The 20,813-nt window shown below is 44.3% G+C and overlaps 1 protein-coding gene across 1 annotated transcript in view; it reads left to right on the forward strand.

Annotated features, from left to right (window-relative positions):
* Positions 1–524: 524 nt before the first annotated feature.
* The window catches only part of LOC139581723 (copper-transporting ATPase 1-like), a 46,992-nt gene continuing 26,703 nt past the window's right edge, over positions 525–20,813 (forward strand). Inside the window, exons 1-7 of the mRNA XM_071411786.1 lie at positions 525–753; positions 10,672–11,424; positions 11,826–12,014; positions 12,485–12,648; positions 13,707–13,868; positions 14,036–14,112; positions 14,943–15,165. Of these exons, the coding sequence (XP_071267887.1) occupies positions 10,815–11,424; positions 11,826–12,014; positions 12,485–12,648; positions 13,707–13,868; positions 14,036–14,112; positions 14,943–15,165 (1,425 nt within the window). The 5' untranslated portion in view covers positions 525–753; positions 10,672–10,814. The remainder of the gene's footprint in view (positions 754–10,671; positions 11,425–11,825; positions 12,015–12,484; positions 12,649–13,706; positions 13,869–14,035; positions 14,113–14,942; positions 15,166–20,813) is intronic.

Here is a 20,813-nt window from a genome sequence, read left to right on the forward strand (position 1 = left end):
AGACAACTTTGACTTTTACTCCACTACATTCCTAAAGAAAATAATGTACTTTTTACTCCATACAGGAAAATGGTCTAATTCACACAATTAAAAAGAAAATCCCTAGTCATCCCTCCTGCCTCTGATCTGGCGAACACACTAAACACAAAATGCTTTGTTTGTAAATGATGTCTGAGTGTTGGAGTGTGCCCCTGGCTACATTTAGAAAACAATTAGCTTAATATAAGGAATTTGAAATGATTTATACTTTTACTTTTGAGACTCAAGTATATTTTAGCATTACATGTACTTTTGATACTTAAGTATATTTAAAACCAAATACTTTTAGACTTTTACTCAAGTATGATTTTACTGGGTGACTTTCACTTTTACTTAAGTTATTTATATTAAGGTTTCTTTACTTTTACTCAAGTATGACGATGAGGTACATTTTCCACCACTGAGATGTACCCCTCAAGTTCATCACATGCAGCGGGCAGCTCATCCTCCTCTCTCTAGCGCAGGTCCCCCGCAATTTGAACCGTGTGACGTCACCATGAAAAACCATACACCGACACCCTAAACAAGGCATGTCAATGTTCTTGTATTTAGATACAAGCTGTAGTACAGCACTTGTTGCGGCTATAAGGAGACCACTAACTTGCTAGCAAGGAAACAAGCCAGGAAAGCCAACTTTCTCCACCCTTAACAACTCCGAATATCGGTTTTGCAACGTCAACAAGTTAGCTACATGGTTGTCTTCTAGTTAAACAGGTAAATATCTGAAAATGTTTTGTCTTGAAAATAACGTTTGTTTTAGCTACTTATAGCTATCTAGGTTTAGTAGCTAACAGCAGTTTGTTGGTGCTTGATTGGAAAGCAGATCCAAAGAATTAAAAGCTAGCTAGCCCTTGATCATGACATTTAGTGCAATTACATTACACATAGGAGTCATTGGATGAAGGCGTCTTCTTTATGGGGGAGTTTAGCCCCGAGGAAAAATCAAATCGGCTGCAACTGTGTTAAAACAGTGTACACGGTGTATTTTGCATTTGTGAAATTCTTTTTGATGTGATTTTAAAGTAGAGGGATTTAGCTATATTTCTAGAGCAGTACCGCAATTGAGAATCCATTCACGTTTAAATGGAATATTGGCTGTTTTGGCTTCCAGAGCCAATGCATCTTTAAAATGAACATGTAACAAACAAGCAATGTGAAATATATATTTAAATAACTAAAGTTGTTAGCTATGGTCCGAGTATTTTTATTTAACCACCTTTCGGTTACTAGTCCAACGCTCTAACCACTAGGCTACCCTGCCGCCCCGAGTAACGTAGGCTCCTTTAGTCCATTATTGGGCTAGCTATGCTAATATAATATAGCTATGATTAAAATACATATTGCACCTCATACGAAAATAAATTACTGAGCATTTGCTGTGGTGTCATAGTTTTCTATTAAGCCAATGTCAGTAGAAATGTAACTTATAGAAATGTAATTTTAATTTAAAGCAATTCTAAGAAGTTGTAGATCTGTTCTATGTGCGCTATTTCTTTACTGCCCGTCTTTAAAGTTAGGTTTTGCGTCTTTTGCTTTCGGTTTTGTACACCAGCTTCAAACAGCTGAAAATACAACAATTTTGGTTATTGAAAATATATTTCACAGTGCTTGTTTTGTCACAGAAACTATTATTTTAGTAACCAGGAAATCAAATCAAAAATCAAATAAAATCATACTTTATTTGTCACATGCGCCGAATACAACAAGTGTAGACCTTACGGTGAAATGCTTACTTACAAGCCCATAACCAACAGCGCAGTTCAAGAAGAGTTAAGAAAATATTTACCAAATAACCTAAAGTTAAAAGTAACACAATAACAATAACGAGGCTATTTACCGGTACCTTACAGGTTTAGGTCATTTGTACCTGGGTGATTCTGCAACTTCGGGCACTTTGGCCCGGCAAGCTTTCAGAAATTAAAATGTATTGAAACACCATTTTACCAGTATTATAATCGTGTTTGATTTGTCTATAAATAATATCTGATAATGGCTGCGATCGTACTATTCAGGAATTGATATATTTTCGTCATTTTTCTCAAACAGCCATAGACGAATGTCATTTCCATCACATCATTAAACATCCATTTTAGTTGAAAATGAAATATCACACAATTATTTTATAACACATTTTTTATACATTTGTACATTAACTTGCATTGAATATTATTTGAAGTGCTTTTTAAGGTTTTCCTAAAATGAAAAATCCAACACAACGCCTGACTGTATAACCTTGCCTTTGTGACAGCTGAAAATATTTATTTATCATAAAAAAAATAAGATATTTCCACCCAACCTTTTTGTCAGATTATGATAACAACCATATTATTTCCCTATCTAAAACAAATCAATCAATGTAAATTATACATAATATAATAATTTACCTAAAAATATGGGTGTGGTGGAAATGACATCTATGTAAAAAATAAAAAAAATGTATGAAAATAATATTTTATTGCCAACATTTTGAACAACAACCATTGTGGAACATGTAATTAATTTAAGAAAAAGTAATATTCCAAAAGTGGGCAGAGCTCAAGGAAGTAGGCCAGTGTTTTTGAGAGATACGCCCAGATTGCAGAGGGGTCATCCGCATAGAAGAGCTCAGTGAGCAAAGTGAAACGGTATTTTGAAACAATAAAATCCTTTTAAAGTTCTTCAGAGTTCCTTTCATTTTCTGTTTTGTCTTTGGGGAATCTTGTCTGTCTATTTTCTTCATCAGTTGATCATTCCTTTTTTTGTATTTCTCAGTTTTCCGTTAAGCTTTACCAGGTTTGGCATTTGTCATGCAAAGATCTCTATGTTTTTGAGCGACCTGTTCCAACCGTTTTCCTTCCAGCGAGTATTAGACTTCTCCTTCCTGCTGCAGATGATGAGGAAGGGGTTTCAGGGTGTTCATCAGGGCAGGTAAGTTAGGGGCAGGTATGAAGGCCTCATGTTCTGACTGCAAGTCATCTGGTGACTGAGGTGATGTGTTGCCTGATAGGTAGGTCTCCATTGCAACTGTTCTCTTTAAAGTCTGTCTTCTATTCCGTTGGTTACATTTCCATTGCCATCTCTTGCTTCTTTGTTCTCGCTTTGTAAGCTCAGAGATAGATATCACTTCTCCATTTTCTTTTTTCTTCCAGTATCTCTCCCTGTCTTTTTGCAGATGTTCCTGGTATCGTATAGGATCATTTTTTATTTTGTTTCTATATGTCTGTGACCTCTGTGCTGTTTTATGTGGCATCTTCTAAAAACAAATAAATACTACTTAAGTTTTCCAATTGTGCACACCTTGGAGCATTTTCTGGATTAAAGTAATTTAAAACATGATTAAATAAGCCTAAATAAAAAGTAAAAAGTAATAACATAATGGATTTTTGTCATTTCTACCACGTTCTGTCATTTCTACCACGTTCTGTCATTTCCAGCACAGTTAAGTTTGCGATGGAAATGACTGTGATGGAAATTATGCATATTTTTTTCTAAAATCCCCAAAATTGAGCCTGAGGACATAGAAGTTCTTGTAGTTGCAGAATTACCCACCTGTAGGTAGGGGTGAAGTGACTATGCATAGATAATAAACAGCGAGTAGCAGCAGTGTACAAAACAAATTGAGGAGGGGGGAGGGGTGTCAATGTAAATAGTCCGGTGGCCATTTGATTAATTGTTCAGCAGTCTTATGGCTTGGGGGTAGAAGCTGTTAAGGAGTCTTTTGGTCTTAGACTTGGCGCTCTGTTATCGTTCGGTAGCAGAGAAAACGCTTGGGTGACTGGTGTCTCTGACAATTTTATGCGCCTTCCTCTGACAAGCCTATTATATAGGTACTGGATGGCAGGAAGCTTGTTCCCAGTGATGTAGTGGGCCATATGTACTACCCTCTGTAGCGCCTTACGATCAGATGCCGAGCAGTTGCTATACCAGGCGGTGATGCAACCGGTCAGGATGCTCTCGATGGTGCAGATTTTGAATGTTTTGAGGATCTGGGGACCCATGACAAATCTTTTCAGTCTCCTGAGTATAGGAATAGGTTTTGTCATGCGCTCTTCACAACTGTCTTGGTGATGTGGACACCAAGGAACTTGAAACTCTCGACCTGCTCCACTACAGCCCCGTCGATGTTAATGAGGGCCTGTTCGGCCCACCTTTTCCTGTAGTCCACGATCAGCTCCTTTGTCTTGCTCACATTGAGGGAGAGGTTGTGGCAGAGCGATTTCAGCATATTGCAGCTTTAACGTTAGAAATGCCAATCCCAAAAATACTATTAAGCTACGTTACGCAAAGCTAATCAAAGGACTTTCATGCCATGGCTAGCTAACCTAGAGGAGTCCTATGATGTAACTTGTCTGAGGTCGATGTAGCTAGTCCTGAGAGCCATAGAGGTGTCCAAATTGTGCACACAGTGACCCACCTGTCTTGTCAGTGTCAGTCATGATCATCTATTATGGCTTGGGGGTACGGCTAGGATTCCATTCACTATATAAACATCCTTTATGTCATTATATGAATTATAACAAGAGATAGCTAACTAGGTATGTTCCTTGTAGCCAATGTTCCCTCTAAGCTGCATACGGGCATGCCGCTCCCCCGGGACTGCCGCACAGAAGAAATATCAGCATGCTCAGAGAAGCACGGGATTGAATTTCACTCAGTTGCACCCTTTAGTTAACACTATCAACGTTTCCCTTTACTGTGGAAATTGTGATCGAATCAACGTATTATTAGCCACTTTCAATGTAACATACCGAAAGAAACCAAACTATGCAAGACTTAGTATGCAAAACTAACTATGCAAGAGATTTTGTTGTAGGCAGAATGCATCGGCGTAGGATTCTATTGCATTGACAGGCACGACTCAGGCCTGTACTGTAAACAGACCAGTGCACCATAACCAATCAGAGCTGCGGTAGGCCTATATGTAAATAGACCATTGCTATATATGGATCTGTGCCATTCACTTTGAACTGGACTGTGTTTACAGCATGAGCGGCCGTCAGTAGATGCACTTGTTTTGAGATCAAAGCCAGAGTGTGTACATGTGTTCATATCTTTCGTATTAGCCCAGTTATAGATCATGTGTAGTCAACAATGGGGGGAGTGATTGCTTCCTACAAAATTTGTGCAATTCTAGACATCTTTGAAAAACAAGTCAGTGAAGGAGTTTTTTTTATGTCTTAAAGGGGTGTGGCTGCAGGGGCAGTATTGAGTAGCTTGGATGAAAGGTGCACAGCGGTGCCGAGAGTAAACGGCCTGCTCCTCAGTCATAGTTGCTAATATATGCATATTATTATTAGTATTGGATAGAAAGCACTCTGAAGTTTCTAAAACTGTTTGAATTATGTCTGTGAGTATAACAGAACTCATGGCGGGCAAAAACCTGAGAAAAAATCCAAAACGGAAGTGGAAATTATTAGGCTGGTCGATTTTCAACCAAGATCCCATTGAAATCACAGCAAGATATGAATGAGTTTTCACTTCCTACGGCTTCCACTAGATGTCAACAGTCTGTGGAACTTTGTCTGATGCCTCTACTGTGAAGGGGGGCCGAATGAGAGAGGAATTAGTTAAGTCTGCCATGACCTGACCATGCTTTCACCATGCGCCTTCACATAAGACGGAGCTCTGTTCCATCGCTCATCTGAAGTCAATGTAATTCTCCGGTTGGAACGTTATTCAAGATTTATGTTAACAACATTCTAAAGATTGATTCAATACATCGTTTGACATGTTTCTACTGACTGTTACTGAACTTTTGGACATTTCGTCAGCTTTTAGGGAATGCGTTTCGTGACTTTGGAATTGTTTACCAAACGCGCTAACAAATAATACTGGAGGCTGAGACAGGAGGGGTCGGGAGACACTGTGGCCCTGTCCGACGACAGGGCCAAGATACCCCCGGACAGGGCCAAGCAGGCAGGATTTAACCCCACTCACTTTGCCAAAGCACAGCCCCCACACCACTAGAGGGATATCTTCAATCACCAACTTACCATCCTGAGACAAGGCCGAGAATAGCCCACAAAGATCTCCACCACGGCACAACCCAAGGGGGAGCAGTAGACTACTTGACCACTGTTAAAACTAACTTAAAACCTCTTTGGGATAGGGGGCAGCATTGGGAAGTTTGGATGAAAAGCGTGCCCAGAGTAAACAACCTGTTACTCAGGCCCAGAAGCTAGAATATGCATATAACTAGTAGATTTGGATAGAAAACACTCAAGTTTCCAAAACTGTTACAATAATGTCTGTGAGTATAACAGAACTCATATGGCAGGTGAAAACCTGAGAAAAATCCAACCAGGAAGTGGGAATTCTGAGGTTTGTAGTTTAAGTGAATGCCTATTGAATATCCAGTGTCTGTGGGGTCAGATTGCACTTCCCAAGGCTTCAAGTAGATGTCAACAGTCTTTAGAAGTTGTTTCAGGCTTCTATTGTGAAAGGGGAGAGAATAAGAGCACTCAAAGCAAGTGGCTCAGCTGAAAGCCATGAGTTGTTTATCGCACGTGGCCGTGCGTGCGACATTCGTTCCCTTTCCTTTCTAATAAACGGTATTGTCCGGTTGAAACATTATTGAATATTTATGATAAAAACACCCTAAGGATTGATTAGGAACATCGTTTGACATGTTTCTATGAACTTTAATGGAACTTTTTTTGACTTTTCGTCTGGATGTGGTGCCCGCGCTTTGTGCATTTGGATTACTGGACTAAACGTGCAAACAAAAAGGAGGTATTTGGATATAAAGATGAACTTTATCGAACAAAACGAACATTTATTGTCTAACATGGAGACCTGGGAGTGCCATCAGATGAAGATCATCAAAGGTAAGTGATTAATTTTAACACTATTTCTGACTTTTGTGACACCTCTCCTTGGCTGGAAAATGTCTGTATGGTTTTGTGGCTAGGTGCTGTCCTAACATAATCGCATGGTGTGCTTTCGCCGTAAAGCCTTCTTGAAATCGGACACTGTGGTTGGATTAACAAGAAGTTTATCTTTAAAATGGTGTATAAGACTTGTATGTTTGAGGAATTTTAATTATGAGATTTCTGTTTGAATTTGGCGCCCTGCAATTTCACTGGCTGTAGGCCAGGTGTTCCGCTTGCAGAACCCCCTTCCCAGAAAGGTTAAAGCAGTGTTCACAGTAAACCCGTGCCAGAAGTTGCACATAATTTTAATCTAGTTCAGGTTTGTGCTCAGCAGTGCTAAAATTTGCTCAGTGATGAAAAACATTAGAGGGAACATTGCTTGTAGCTGCTTTTAGCAACGCTAGTATTTACAGCGCCTTCAGAAAGTATTCATACCCCTTGATTTATCCCACATTTTGTTGTTACAGCCTGAATTCAAAATAGATTATATTTTCTGGGGGAAAGGCACACACCTGTTTATATAAGGTCCCACAGTTGACAGTGCATGTCAAAGCCAAAACCAAGCCATGAGGTTGAAGGAATTGTCCGTAGAGACAGGATTATGTAGAGGCACAGATCTCGAGAAGGGTACCAAAACATTTTTGCAGCATTGAAGGCCCACAAAAACACAGTGGCCTCCATTTTTAAATGGAAAAAGTTGGCACCGTACACAACCCAAGGACATACCAAACACAGAACAGGCTTGGAGCAGAACAGGGTCAGCCTTGCCCTTGAAGCAGTTAGGTGGCAAAGTGCCTTACTCATGGCCACCAAGGCAGTAGGTGGATGGAGCCTGACGGGCAGTAGGGGATAGAGCCTGACGGGCAGTAGGGGGATGGAGCCTGACGGGCAGTAGGGGGATGGAGCCTGACGGGCAGTAGGGGATAGAGCCTGACGGGCAGTAGGGGATAGAGCCTGACGGGCAGTAGGGGGATAGAGCCTGATGGGCAGTAGGGGGGTGGAGCCTGACGGGCAGTAGGGGGATGGAGCCTGACGGGCAGTAGGGGGATAGAGCCTGACGGACAGTAGGGGGATGGAGCCTGATGGGCAGTAGGGGGATAGAGCCTGAAACCAAGGCAGTAGGGGATAGAGCCTGACGGGCAGTAGGGGGATGGAGCCTGACGGGCAGTAGGGGGATAGAGCCTGAAACCAAGGCAGTAGGGGATAGAGCCTGAAACCAAGGCAGTAGGGGATAGAGCCTGACGGGCAGTAGGGGGATGGAGCCTGACGGGCAGTAGGGGGATAGAGCCTGAAACCAAGGCAGTAGGGGGATAGAGCCTGAAACCAAGGCAGTAGGGGATAGAGCCTGACGGGCAGTAGGGGGATAGAGCCTGAAACCAAGGCAGTAGGGGGATAGAGCCTGACGGGCAGTAGGGGGATGGAGCCTGACGGGCAGTAGGGGGATGGAGCCTGACGGGCAGTAGGGGGATAGAGCCTGAAACCAAGGCAGTAGGGGGATAGAGCCTGACGGGCAGTAGGGGGATAGAGCCTGAAACCAAGGCAGTAGGGGGATAGAGCCTGACGGGCAGTAGGGGGATAGAGCCTGAAACCAAGGCAGTAGGGGAATAGAGCCTGAAACCAAGGCAGTAGGGGGATAGAGCCTGAAACCAAGGCAGTAGGGGATAGAGCCTGAAACCAAGGCAGTAGGGGGATAGAGCCTGAAACCAAGGCAGTAGGGGATAGAGCCTGACGGGCAGTAGGGGGATAGAGCCTGAAACCAAGGCAGTAGGGGGATAGAGCCTGACGGGCAGTAGGGGGATGGAGCCTGACGGGCAGTAGGGGGATGGAGCCTGACGGGCAGTAGGGGGATAGAGCCTGAAACCAAGGCAGTAGGGGGATAGAGCCTGACGGGCAGTAGGGGGATAGAGCCTGAAACCAAGGCAGTAGGGGGATAGAGCCTGACGGGCAGTAGGGGGATAGAGCCTGAAACCAAGGCAGTAGGGGATAGAGCCTGAAACCAAGGCAGTAGGGGGTGGCTCCTGAAAAAAAAGAAATTGTCTGCTCTTTCGACCAATCGATTGGTCGTAATGTTCAAACGCATATTGTTCCATGTGTAGACACATCCCACGTGTTTTAATCAAATCAACTAATCAACTGGTGCTTTAAGGACACTGTTTGATTAAATAATTAAGACACAAATGACTAGAGGGAGTACGATCGCAATTGATCTGATTGTGCAGAGCCGGGCTCAGACTTGCTGTGTAAAACATAAAAAATACTTCCAGTGACTGTGTGACTGGCACCCATTGTGTCTCTCCTCCCTGCTGCAGCGACCACCACTGAACATCAACAGTGTTTATGGCCGTGTTGCTGAAGCTGCAACATAATTACAGCCAAACTCCGAACACCGTAACACAAGGTAGAGGACGTGTCAATGGTTATCAATTTTTACTAAAGGGAGTACGACCGCAATTGATTTGATTGTGCAGAGCCGGGCTCACCTCTGTCTCCTAGAGATGAACGTACTTTGGTGCGAAAAGTGCAAATCAATCCCAGAACAACAGCAAAGGCAGTATGGGAAGATTCTGGAGGGAACGGGTACAAAAGTATGTATTTCCACAGTAAAACGAGTCCTATATCGACATAACCTGAAAGGCCGCTTAGCAAGGAAGAAGCCACTGCTCCAAAACGGCCATTAAAAAGCCAGACTACGGTTTGCAACTGCACATGGGGACAAAGGTTGTACTTTTTTGGAGAAATGTCCTCTGGTCTGATGAAACAAAAATAGAACTGTTTGGCCATAATGACCATCGTTATGTTTGGAGGAAAAAGGGGGAGGCTTGCAAGCCGAAGAACACCATCCCAAACGTGAAGCACGGGGGTGGCTGCACCATGTTGTGGGGGTGCTTTGCTGCAGGAGGGACTGGTGCACTTCACAAAATAGATGGCATTGTGAGGAAGAAAAATTATGTGGATATATATTGAAGCAACATCTCAAGACATCAGTCAGGAAGTTAAAGCTTGGTTGCAAATGGGTCTTCCAAATGGACAATGACCCTAAGCATACTTCCAAAGTTGTGGCAAAATGGCTTAAGGACAACAAAGTCAAGGTATTGGAGTGGCCGTTACAAAGCCCTGACCTCTATCCCAATAGAATATTTGTGGGCAGAACTGAAAAAGTGTGTGCGAGCAAGGAGGCCTACAAACCTGACTCAGTTACATCAGCTCTGTCAGGAGGAATGGGCCAAAATTCACCCAACTTATTGTGGGAAGCCTGTGGAAGGCTACCCGAAACATTTGACCCAAGCTAAACAATTTAAAGGCAATGCTACCAAATACTAATTGAGTGTATGTAAACTTCTGACCCACTGGGAATGTGATGAAAGAAATAAAAGCTGAAATAAATCACTCTCTACTATTATTCTGACATTTCACATTCTTAAAATAAAGTGGTGATCCTAACTGACCTAACACAGGGAATTTTTACTAGGATTAAATGTCAGGAATTGTGAAACTGAGTTTTTAAATGTATTTGGCTAAGGTGTATGTAAACTTCAGACTGTATAAAGCACAAGAAAAACATGTTTTTTTTAATCCACTGGACCTGTAACTGGCTTGGCATTCTATAGCAATGAATGATTATGGGAGGTTGTAGTAGTCTAGCATTCTCACTTAACATTAACCTGTAGTCAGAAATAATCTTGAAACAAACTCAGAATCTCCTGTTAGTCTGTCCTCACCGCTCTGTGATACTAGGATTGTTGGAGATTAGAAATGTTTCCCCTGTGTCTTCTCCACCCAGTGGTTCTAGACTCCCAGGAGGCCACGGTTCTCTACCTGCCATACCTCATCACCATCGACGACATCATCACCCAGATCGCCAAGGCCGGCTTCAAGGCCAAGCCCAAGTCCAAGTCCCGCCCCCTGCAGCTGTCCGTCAGCGAGATGGAGCGGTTGCTAAGCGCTGCCTCATTACCCACAGCGCCGGTGGATACTTCCACCAAGGATTCTGAGGAGTCCACAGACTCGGCCCAGACTACCCTCAGGGTGACGGGCATGCACTGCCGCTCCTGTGTGGTAAACATCCAGGATAACATCTCCAAGCTGGCTGGGGTGACCTCCATAGAGGTATTGTTGGAGAGAGAGAGCGCCTCCATCCACTACGACCCAGGGAGGGTGACTGTGTCTGGGCTACAGCAAGCCATCGAGGCCCTGCCACCAGGGACGTTTAAAACCCAACCCTGGAGCGCTACCTCTGGAGGTGTAAGCCCTACATCCACCACACCACCACCGTCGTCCCAGGCCGGCCTCTCCTCCACCCAGCCCTGCTACAGCCAGCCTCTGACGGCCACGGCCCTAATCCATATAGAGGGGATGACCTGTGGGTCCTGTGTTCAGTCCATCGAGGGGATGCTGTCTCAGAGGAAGGGGGTGCGGTCAGCCAAGGTGTCTCTGGCCAATCACAGAGGGGTGTTTGAGTACGACCCTCTCCTCACCCAACCAGAAGAGCTCAGGGAGGCCATAGAGGACATGGGATTTGATGCCTTCCTGCCTGGTGAGTTGATGGGCGGATTATATTCTTTTATCCTCCTTAACTAGGGTTTCAAATTTCAGTAAACATTCCATATGTTCCCAGGTTTTTCAGAGATCCTGGTTGGAGGATTCCCTCCTGATTCTAGGAATCCTACAACAGGAATTTCTGTCTTCAGTGAAGTTTCCGGAGTTTAGCAACACGACCCCTAATAATATCTCTAGCTGTGAAGGGAACAAATGAATCTGTCTCTGTTTGTAATAATATCTCTAGCTGTGAAGCGAAACAAATGAATCTGTCTCTGTTTGTAATATCTCTGTAACTCATGGAAACTTTCCAGAACAGTAGCTGGAGAACAGCCATAGAAAGCAGAATGCGAAATTGAAATGGTTATGAAACTCATTGTTGCTATGTTGTCCTTTTAGAAACCAACTCCCTGTTGACCGTCCCAGTTATCAGTCCCCCCTCGTCCTGCTCCCTGTCCCCTGAGCTGGACGCAGCACAGGGTGTTAAGGAGCCCCCGGACACCCTCGCTAAATGCTTCATCCAGATTGGTGGAATGACCTGTGCGTCCTGTGTGGCCAACATCGAGAGGAACCTGAGGAATAAACACGGTGAGAGGAGATGTGGGAATCAGGGTTATGTTCATTAGGGCATGATGTTTTTTGCAAATATTTTACTCTCTGTTTCAGTCCGTTTTATTTGGTAATAAACACAACTTGGTACTAACTACTGATGGGAACTATGGTGTAGTTGTATTAGGGACACTCGTTCTTTACAGTAGCTATCTGTCTTTCTGGGACAAACGTGTCATAAACAGTTGTAAACTGTGTCACTTTAAGATTTACGATGGCTGTTTTTAAGTAACATACTGTAGGAGGAATGTGGAACGTATTTAGGATGTTATGAAGACTTTGTACTTTTACCTGGTCATGAAACCCCTGGCATTTTTTAAAGGCATTTATCACGTGTATATATATATTAACTGTTGTCTCCACTGAGCATCAAACTCATGTATCAGTTTGGTAGGAAGGTGAATAAAATGTTCCATTTGTCTAACATTGTCCTGCGTTGTTCTGTGCAGGTATCTACTCTGTGCTGGTGGCCCTGATGGCTAGTAAGGCTGAGGTCCGTTATAACCCTGAGGTGATGGACCCTCTGAAGATAGCAGAGTATGTCAGAGAGTTGGGGTTCACTGCTTCTGTCATGGAGAACTATGAGGGTTCTGATGGAAGCCTGGAACTTGTGGTGAGTGTTCTGATTCTCATCAACACACCATAATGGTGAGGTCTTCTGTATGGTGTTCTGATTCTAATCAACACACCATAATGGTGAGGTCTTCTGTTTGGTGTTCTGATTCTAATCAACACACCATAATGGTGTCATCTTCTGTATGGTGTTCTGATTCTAATCAACACACCATAATGGTGTGGTCTTCTGTATGGTGTTCTGATTCTAATCAACGCACCATAATGGTGTCATCTTCTGTATGGTGTTCTGATTCTAATCAACACACCATAATGGTGAGGTCTTCTGTTTGGTGTTCTGATTCTAATCAACACACCATAATGGTGTCATCTTCTGTATGGTGTTCTGGATGAATCTCACAATCATGATGTTTATAAGGCTGGTGATATTTCCACTGGCATAAGCACTGCTTCTGTTAACTATTCCATAATCAAAGATCTCTTTATGTCTACACCATCCTAACTGGTCCTCGTCAAATCTAATTGTATTGGTCGCACACTTTTTATTTATTTTTTATTTTATTTAACTAGGCAAGTCAGTTAAGAACAAGTTCTTATTTGCAATGATGGCCAAACCCGGACGAGGCTGGGCCAATTGTGCGCCACCCAATGGGACTCGCAATCACTGCCGGTTGTGATACAGCCTGATACAGCCTGGAATCGAATCAGGGTCTGTAGTGACGCCTGTAGCACTGAGATGCAGTGCCTCAGACCGCTGCGCCACTCTTTAGCCCTGTTTACACATGTTTAGCGAAATGCTTGTTTTTCTTGGCTCCAACAGTGCAGTAGTATCTAATAATTCACAACAATACACACAAACCTAAAAGTAAAATAATGGAATTAAGAAATATATAAATATTAGTATGAGCAATGTCAGAGTAGCATTGACTAAAATACTGTAGAATAGAATACGGTATATACATATGAAATGGGTAAAGCAGTATGTAAACATTATTAAAGTGGCCAGTGATTCCATGTATATAGGGCAGTAAGGTGCAGGGCTGTGTTTTCCTCTAAACTGTGTGTTAACAGTACATTCTCCTCTCCGCCTCTCTCCAGGTCAGGGGAATGACGTGTGCCTCCTGCGTTCACAAAATAGAGTCCAGCCTGATGAAAGAGAACGGTATCGTCCACGCCTCTGTTGCCCTGGCAACCAACAAAGCCCACATCAAGTACGACCCGGAGGTGACGGGACCGAGAGACGTCATCAAACTCATAGAGGTACTTCATTTTGTTTTTCAATCATTCATTTATTTGTTTGTCCATTCGTTTGCCCATTCGTTTGTTCATCCAACACCCTCTCCTCTGCCCCAGGTTGTTGCTTTAAATGACAATGGGATATCAGTTTGCCCAGTCAGATTTGTTCATTCATTTTGTCTGTTTATCAGAACCTGGGTTTCGAGGCATCTCTGGTGAAGAGGGATCGCACAGGCAGTCACCTGGACCACAGCAGAGAGATCACACAGTAATGGAAGGGAATGGGAGGTGTGGGATAATGGGCTGTTTGGGATTTTACTCACTGGTTATTTAGACATCTCTTCTTCTTCATCTCTTCTCTTTTTTCTTCATCTCTTCTCCTCTTCATCTCTTCATCTCTTCTCCTCTTCTCTTAACACATATGGACCCAGAACTTAATGGAGCATCTGACCAATTACACAATACTTTAGTTCTGGGTTAACCGAGATGACTCTTTATCTCTGTCTGTGTCTGACTTACTGTCTGTCTCTGTCTGTCTGTTTCCATTTCCCTACCTCTCTCTTCTCCCAGATGGAGGAAGTCGTTCCTGGTCAGCCTGATCTTCTGTTACTCGTCTGTCTCCATGTCCGTACCACCTCCTCTCTCTCTCTTCTCCCAGATGGAGGAAGTCGTTCCTGGTCAGTCTGATCTTCTGTTACTCGTCTGCCTCCATGTCCGTACCACCTCCTCTCTTTCTCTTCTCCCAGATGGAGGAAGTCGTTCCTGGTCAGCCTGATCTTCTGTTACTCGTCTGCCTCCATGTCCGTACCACCTCCTCTCTTTCTCTTCTCCCAGATGGAGGAAGTCGTTCCTGGTCAGCCTGATCTTCTGTTACTCGTCTGTCTCCATGTCCGTACCACCTCCTCTCTCTCTCTCCTCCCAGATGGAGGAAGTCGTTCCTGGTCAGCCTGATCTTCTGTTACTCGTCTGCCTCCATGTCCGTACCACCTCCTCTCTCTCTCTTCTCCCAGATGGAGGAAGTCGTTCCTGGTCAGCCTGATCTTCTGTTACTCGTCTGTCTCCATGTCCGTACCACCTCCTCTCTCTCTCTTCTCCCAGATGGAGGAAGTCGTTCCTGGTCAGCCTGATCTTCTGCGCCCCAGTCATGGGGATGATGATCTACATGATCATAGTAGACCACCAGATCAGCACGTCTCACCAGCACAACGCCACCGCACAGGACCGGGAACACTACCACTCCACCATGTTCCTGGAAAGACAGTGGCTCCCAGGCCTCTCCATCATGAACCTGATCTCATTCATCTTCTGTGTCCCTGTTCAGGTAGGAGAGAAAGACAGAGAGGGAGAGAGAAATAGACAGAGGGAAGGCGATGTAGAGGGAGAGAAACACTATACTGTATATACAAAAGTAAGTGGACACCCCTTCAAATTAGTGGATTCGGCGATTTCATCCACACCCATTGCTGACAGGTGTATAAAATCGAGCACACAGCCATGCAATCTCCATAGACAAACATTGGCAGTAGAATGGCCTTACTGAAGAGCTCAGTGACTTTCAATGTGGCACCGTCATAGGATGCCACCTTTCCAACAAGTCAGTTCGTCAAATGTATGCCCTGTTAGAGCTGCCCCGGTCAACTGTAAGTGCTGTTATTGTGAAGTGGAAACATCTAGGGGCAACAATGGCTCAGCCGCGAAGTGGTAGGCCACACAAGCTCACAGAACGGGACCAACAAGTGCTGTAGCATGTAAAAATCGTCTGTCCTCGGTTACAACACTCACTACCGAGTTCCAAACTGCCTCTGGAAGCAACGTCAGCACAAGAACTGTTCGTTGGGAGCTTCATGAAATGGGTTTCCATGGCCGAGCAGCCGCACACAAGCTTAAGATCACCATGTGCAATGCCAACGTCGGCTGGAGTGGTGTAAAGCTCGCCGCTATTGGACTCTGGAGCAGTGGAAACGTGTTCTTTGGAGTGATGAATCACGCTTCACCATCTGGCAGTCCGACGAATGAATCTGGGTTTGGCTGATGCCAGGAGAACGCTACCTGCCCCAATGCATAGTGTCGACAGTAAAGTTTGGTGGAGGAGATATAATTGTCTGTGGCTGTTGTTCGTGGTTTGAGCTAGACCCCTTAGATCCAGTGAAGGGAAATCTTAACGCTACAGCATACAATTACATTCTAGATGTTTCTGTGCTTCCAAATTTATGGCAACAGTTTGGGGAAGGCCCTTCCTGTTTCAGCATGACAATGACCCTGAGCACAAAGCGAGGTCCATACAGAAATGGTTTGTCGAGATCATTGTGGAAACACTTGACTGGCCTGCAAGGAGCCCTGACCTCAACCCCGTCGAACACTTTTGGGATGAATTGGAATGCCGACTGCGAGCCAGGCCTAATCGCCCAACATCAGTGCCTGACCTCACTAATGCTCTTGTGGCTGAATGGAGGCAAGTCCCTGCAGCAACGTTCCAACTAGAGGTCGGCCGATAACCGATAATTGGAGGACCAAAAAAAGCCGATACCAATTAATCGGACTATTTCATCACATTCCCAGTGGGTCAGAAGGTAACATACACTCAATTAGTATTTGGTAGCGTTGCCGTTAAATTGTTTAACTTGGGTCAAACGTGTCGTATAGCCTTCCACAAGCTTCCCACAATAAGTTGGGTGAATTTTGGCCCATTCCTCCTGACAGAGCTGGTGTAACTGAGTCAGGTTTGTAGGCCTCCTTGCTCGCACACACTTCTTCAGTTCTGCCCACAAATGTTCTATAGGATTGAGGTCAGGGCTTTGTGATGGACACTCCAATACCTTGACATTGTTGTCCTTAAGCCATTTTGCCACAATTTTGGAAGTATGCTTGGTTTCATTGTCCATTTGGAAGACCCATTTGCGGCCAAGCTTTAACTTCCTGACTGATGTCTTGATGTTGCTTCAATATATCCAGATCATTTTCCATCATGATGCCATCTATTTTGTGAAGTGCACCAGTCCCTCCTGCAGCAAAGCACCCCCACAACATGATGCTGCCACCCCCGTGCTTCACGGTTGGGATGGTGTTCTTCGGCTTGCAAGCCTCCCCCGTTTTCCTTCAAACATTACGATGGTCATTATGGCCAAACAGTTCTATTTTTGTTTCATCAGACCAGAGGACATTTCTCCAAAAATCTAATCAAATCAAAGTTTATTTGTCACGTGCGCCGAATACAACAGGTGTAGACCTTACAGTGAAATGCTTACTTACAGGCTCTACCCAATAGTGCAACAAAGGTATTAGGTGAACAATGGGTAAGTAAAGAATTAAAAACAACAGTATAAAAGACAGTGAAAAATAACAGTAGCTAGGCTATATATAGTAGCGAGGCTATAAAAGTAGCGAGGCTACATACAGACACCAGTTAGTGAGGCTGATTGAGGTAGTATGTACATGTAGATATGGTTAAAGTGACTATGCATATATAATGAACAGAGAGTAGCAGTAGCGTAAAAGAGGGGTTGGTGGGTGGTGGGTGGCAGGAGACAATGCAGATAGCCCGGTTAGCCAATGTGCGGGAGCACTGGTTGGTCGGGCCAATTGAGGTAGTATGTACATATGTACATGAATGTATAGTTAAAGTGACTATGCATATATAATAAACCGAGAGTAGCAGCAGCGTAAAAGAGGGGTTGGGGGGGGGGGGGGGGGGGGCACACAATGCAAATAGTCCGGGTAACCAATCAGGAGTCTTATGGCTTGGGGGTAAAAACTGTTGAGAAGCCTTTTTGTCCTAGACTTGGCACTCCGGTACTGCTTGCCATGCGGTAGTAGAGAGAACAGTCTATGACTGGGGTGGCTGGGGTCCTTGACAATTTTTAGGGCCTTCCTCTGACACCGCCTGGTATAGACGTCCTGGATGGCAGGCAGCTTAGCCCCAGTGATGTCCTGGGCCGTACGCACTACCCTCTGTAGTGCCTTGCGGTCAGAGGCCGAGCAATTGCCGTACCAGGCAGTGATGCAACCAGTCAGGATGCTCTCGATGTTGCGGCTGTAGAACCTTTTGAGGATCTCAGGACCCATGCCAAATCATGCCCTCTTCACGACTGTCTTGGTGTGTTTGGACCATTCTAGTTTGTTGGTGATGTGAACACCAAGGAACTTGAAGATCTCAACCTGCTCCACTGCAGCCTCGTCGATGAGAATGGGGGCGTGCTCGGTCCTCCTTTTCCTGTAGTCCACAATCATCTCCTTAGTCTTGGATACGTTGAGGGACAGGTTGTTATTCTGGCACCACCCGGCCAGGTCTCTGACCACCTCCCTATAGGCTGTCTTGTCGGTGATCAGGCCTACCACTGTTGTGTCTCCACGTGCAGTTGACTTGACTACAATTGACTCAAATTATGTCAATTAGCCTATCAGAAGCTTCTAAAGCCATGACATAATTTTCTGTATTTTTCCAAGCTGTTTAAAGGCACAGTCAACTTAGTGTATGTAAACTTCTGACCCACTGGATTTGTGATACAGTGAAATAATCTGTCTGTAAACAATTGTTGGAAAAATGACTTGTGTCATGCACAAAGTAGATGTCCTAACTGACGTGCCAAAACTATGGTTTGTTCACAAGAAATGTGTGGAATTGCTGAAACACTTAGGTTGGAGTCATTAAAACTAGTTTATGTAAACTTCCGACTTCAACAGTAAGTATATGGATGAGCGATGGCCGAGCGGCATAGACAAGACATGGTATAAAATACAGTATATACACGTGATGAGTAACGTAAGATATGTAAACATTATTAAAGTGGCATTGTTTAAAGTGACAAGTGATACATTTATTACATCCAATTTTTAATTATTAAAGTGGCTAGAGATTTGAGTCAGTATGTTGGCAGCAGCCACTCAATGTTAGTGATGGCTGTTTAACAGTCTGACGGCCTTGAGATAGAAGCTGTTTTTCAGTCTCTCAGTCCCTGCTTTGATGCACCTGTACTGACCTCGCCTTCTGGATGATAGCGGGGTGAACAGGCAGTGGCTCGGGTGGTTGTTGTCCTTGATGATCTTTATGGCCTTCCTGTGACATCGGGTGGTGTAGGTGTCCTGGAGGGCAGGTAGTTTGTCCCCGGTGATGCGTTGTGCAGACCTCACTACCCTCTGGAGAGCCTTGCGGTTGAGGGCGGTGCAGTTGCCGTACCAGGCGGTGATACAGCCCGACAGGATGCTCTCGATTGTGCATCTGTAAAAGTGTGTCAAGGTTTTGGGTAACAAGCCAAATGTCTTCAGCCTCCTCTGAGGTTGAAGAGGCACTGTTGCGCTTTCTTCACCACACTGTCTGTATGTGTGGACCATTTCAGTTTGTCTGTGATGTGTACGACCAGGAACTTAACCTTCCACCTTCTCCACTGCTGTCCCATCGATGTGGATAGGGGGGTGCTCCCTCTGCTGTTTCCTGAAGTCCATGATCATCTCCTTTGTTTTGTTGACGTTGAGTGAGAGGTTGTTTTCCTGACACCATACTCCGAGTGCCGTCACCTCCTCCCTGTAGGCTGTCTCGCCATTGTTGGTAATCAGGCCCACTACTGTTGTGTTGTCTGCAAACTTGATGATTCAGTTGGAGGCGTGCATGGCCACGCAGTCATGGATGAACAGGGAGTACAAGATAGGGCTGAGTACACACCCCAGTGTTGAGGATCAGCTGAATGGAGACGTTGTTTCCTGCCTCCACCACCTGGGGGCGGCCCGTCAGAAAGTCCAGGACCCAGTTGCACAGAGCGGGGTTGAGACCCAGGGCCTCCAGCTTGATGATGAGCTTGGAGGGTACTATGGTGTTGAATGCTGAGCTAGAATCAATGAACAGCATTCTTACTAGAGGTCGACCGTTTATGATTTTTCAACGCCGATACCGATTATTGGGGGTCCAAAAAAAGCCGATACCGATTAATCGGCCGATTTAATAAAAATAAAGTATTTGTAATAATGACAATTACAACAATACTGAATGAACACTTATTTTAACTTAATATAATACATCAATAAAATCAATTTAGCCTCAAATAAATAATGAAACATGTTCAATTTGGTTTAAATAATGCAAAAACAAAGTGTTGGAGAAGAAAGTAAAAGTGCAATATGTGCCATGTAAGAAAGCTAACGTTTAAGTTCCTTGCTCAGAACATGAGAACATATGAAAGCTGGTGGTTTCTTTTAACATGAGTCTTCAATATTCCCAAGTAAGAAGTTTTAGGTTCTAGTTATTATAGGAATTATAGGACTATTTCTCTCTATACGATGTGTATTTCATATACCTTTGACTATTGGATGTTCTTATAGGCACTTTAGTATTGCCAGTGTAACAGTATAGCTTCCGTCCCTCCTCGCTCCTACCTGGGCTCGAACCAGGAACACATTGACAACAGCCACCCTCGAAGCAGCGTTACCCATGCAGAGCAAGGGGAACAACTACTCCAAGTCTCAGAGCGAGTGACGTTTGAAACGCTATTAGCGCGCACCCCGCTAACTAGCTAGCCATTTCACATCAGTAACACCAGCCTAATGCTTGAAGCATTGCGAAGAGCTGCTGGCAAAACACACGAAAGTGCTGTTTGAATGAATGCTTACGAGCCTGCTGGTGCCTACCACCGCTCAGTCAGACTGCTCTATCAAATCATAGACTTAATTATAACATAATAACACACATAAATACAAGCCTTAGGTCATTAATATGGTCGAATCCGGAAACTATCATCTCGAAAACAAAACGTTTATTCTTTCAGTGAAATACTGAACCGTTCCGTATTTTATCTAACGGGTGGCATCCATAAGTCTAAATATTCCTGTTACATTGCACAACCTTCAATGTTAAGTCATAATTACGTAAAATTCTGGCAAATTAGTTCGCAACGAGCCAGGCGGCCCAAACTGCTGCATATACCCTGACTCTGTTGCAAGAGAAGTGACACATTTTCCCTAGTTAAAAGAGAGGGAGGGAGA

Source organism: Salvelinus alpinus, chromosome 7, assembly GCF_045679555.1.
Source record: "Salvelinus alpinus chromosome 7, SLU_Salpinus.1, whole genome shotgun sequence".
Classification (NCBI taxonomy): Eukaryota; Metazoa; Chordata; class Actinopteri; order Salmoniformes; family Salmonidae; genus Salvelinus; species Salvelinus alpinus.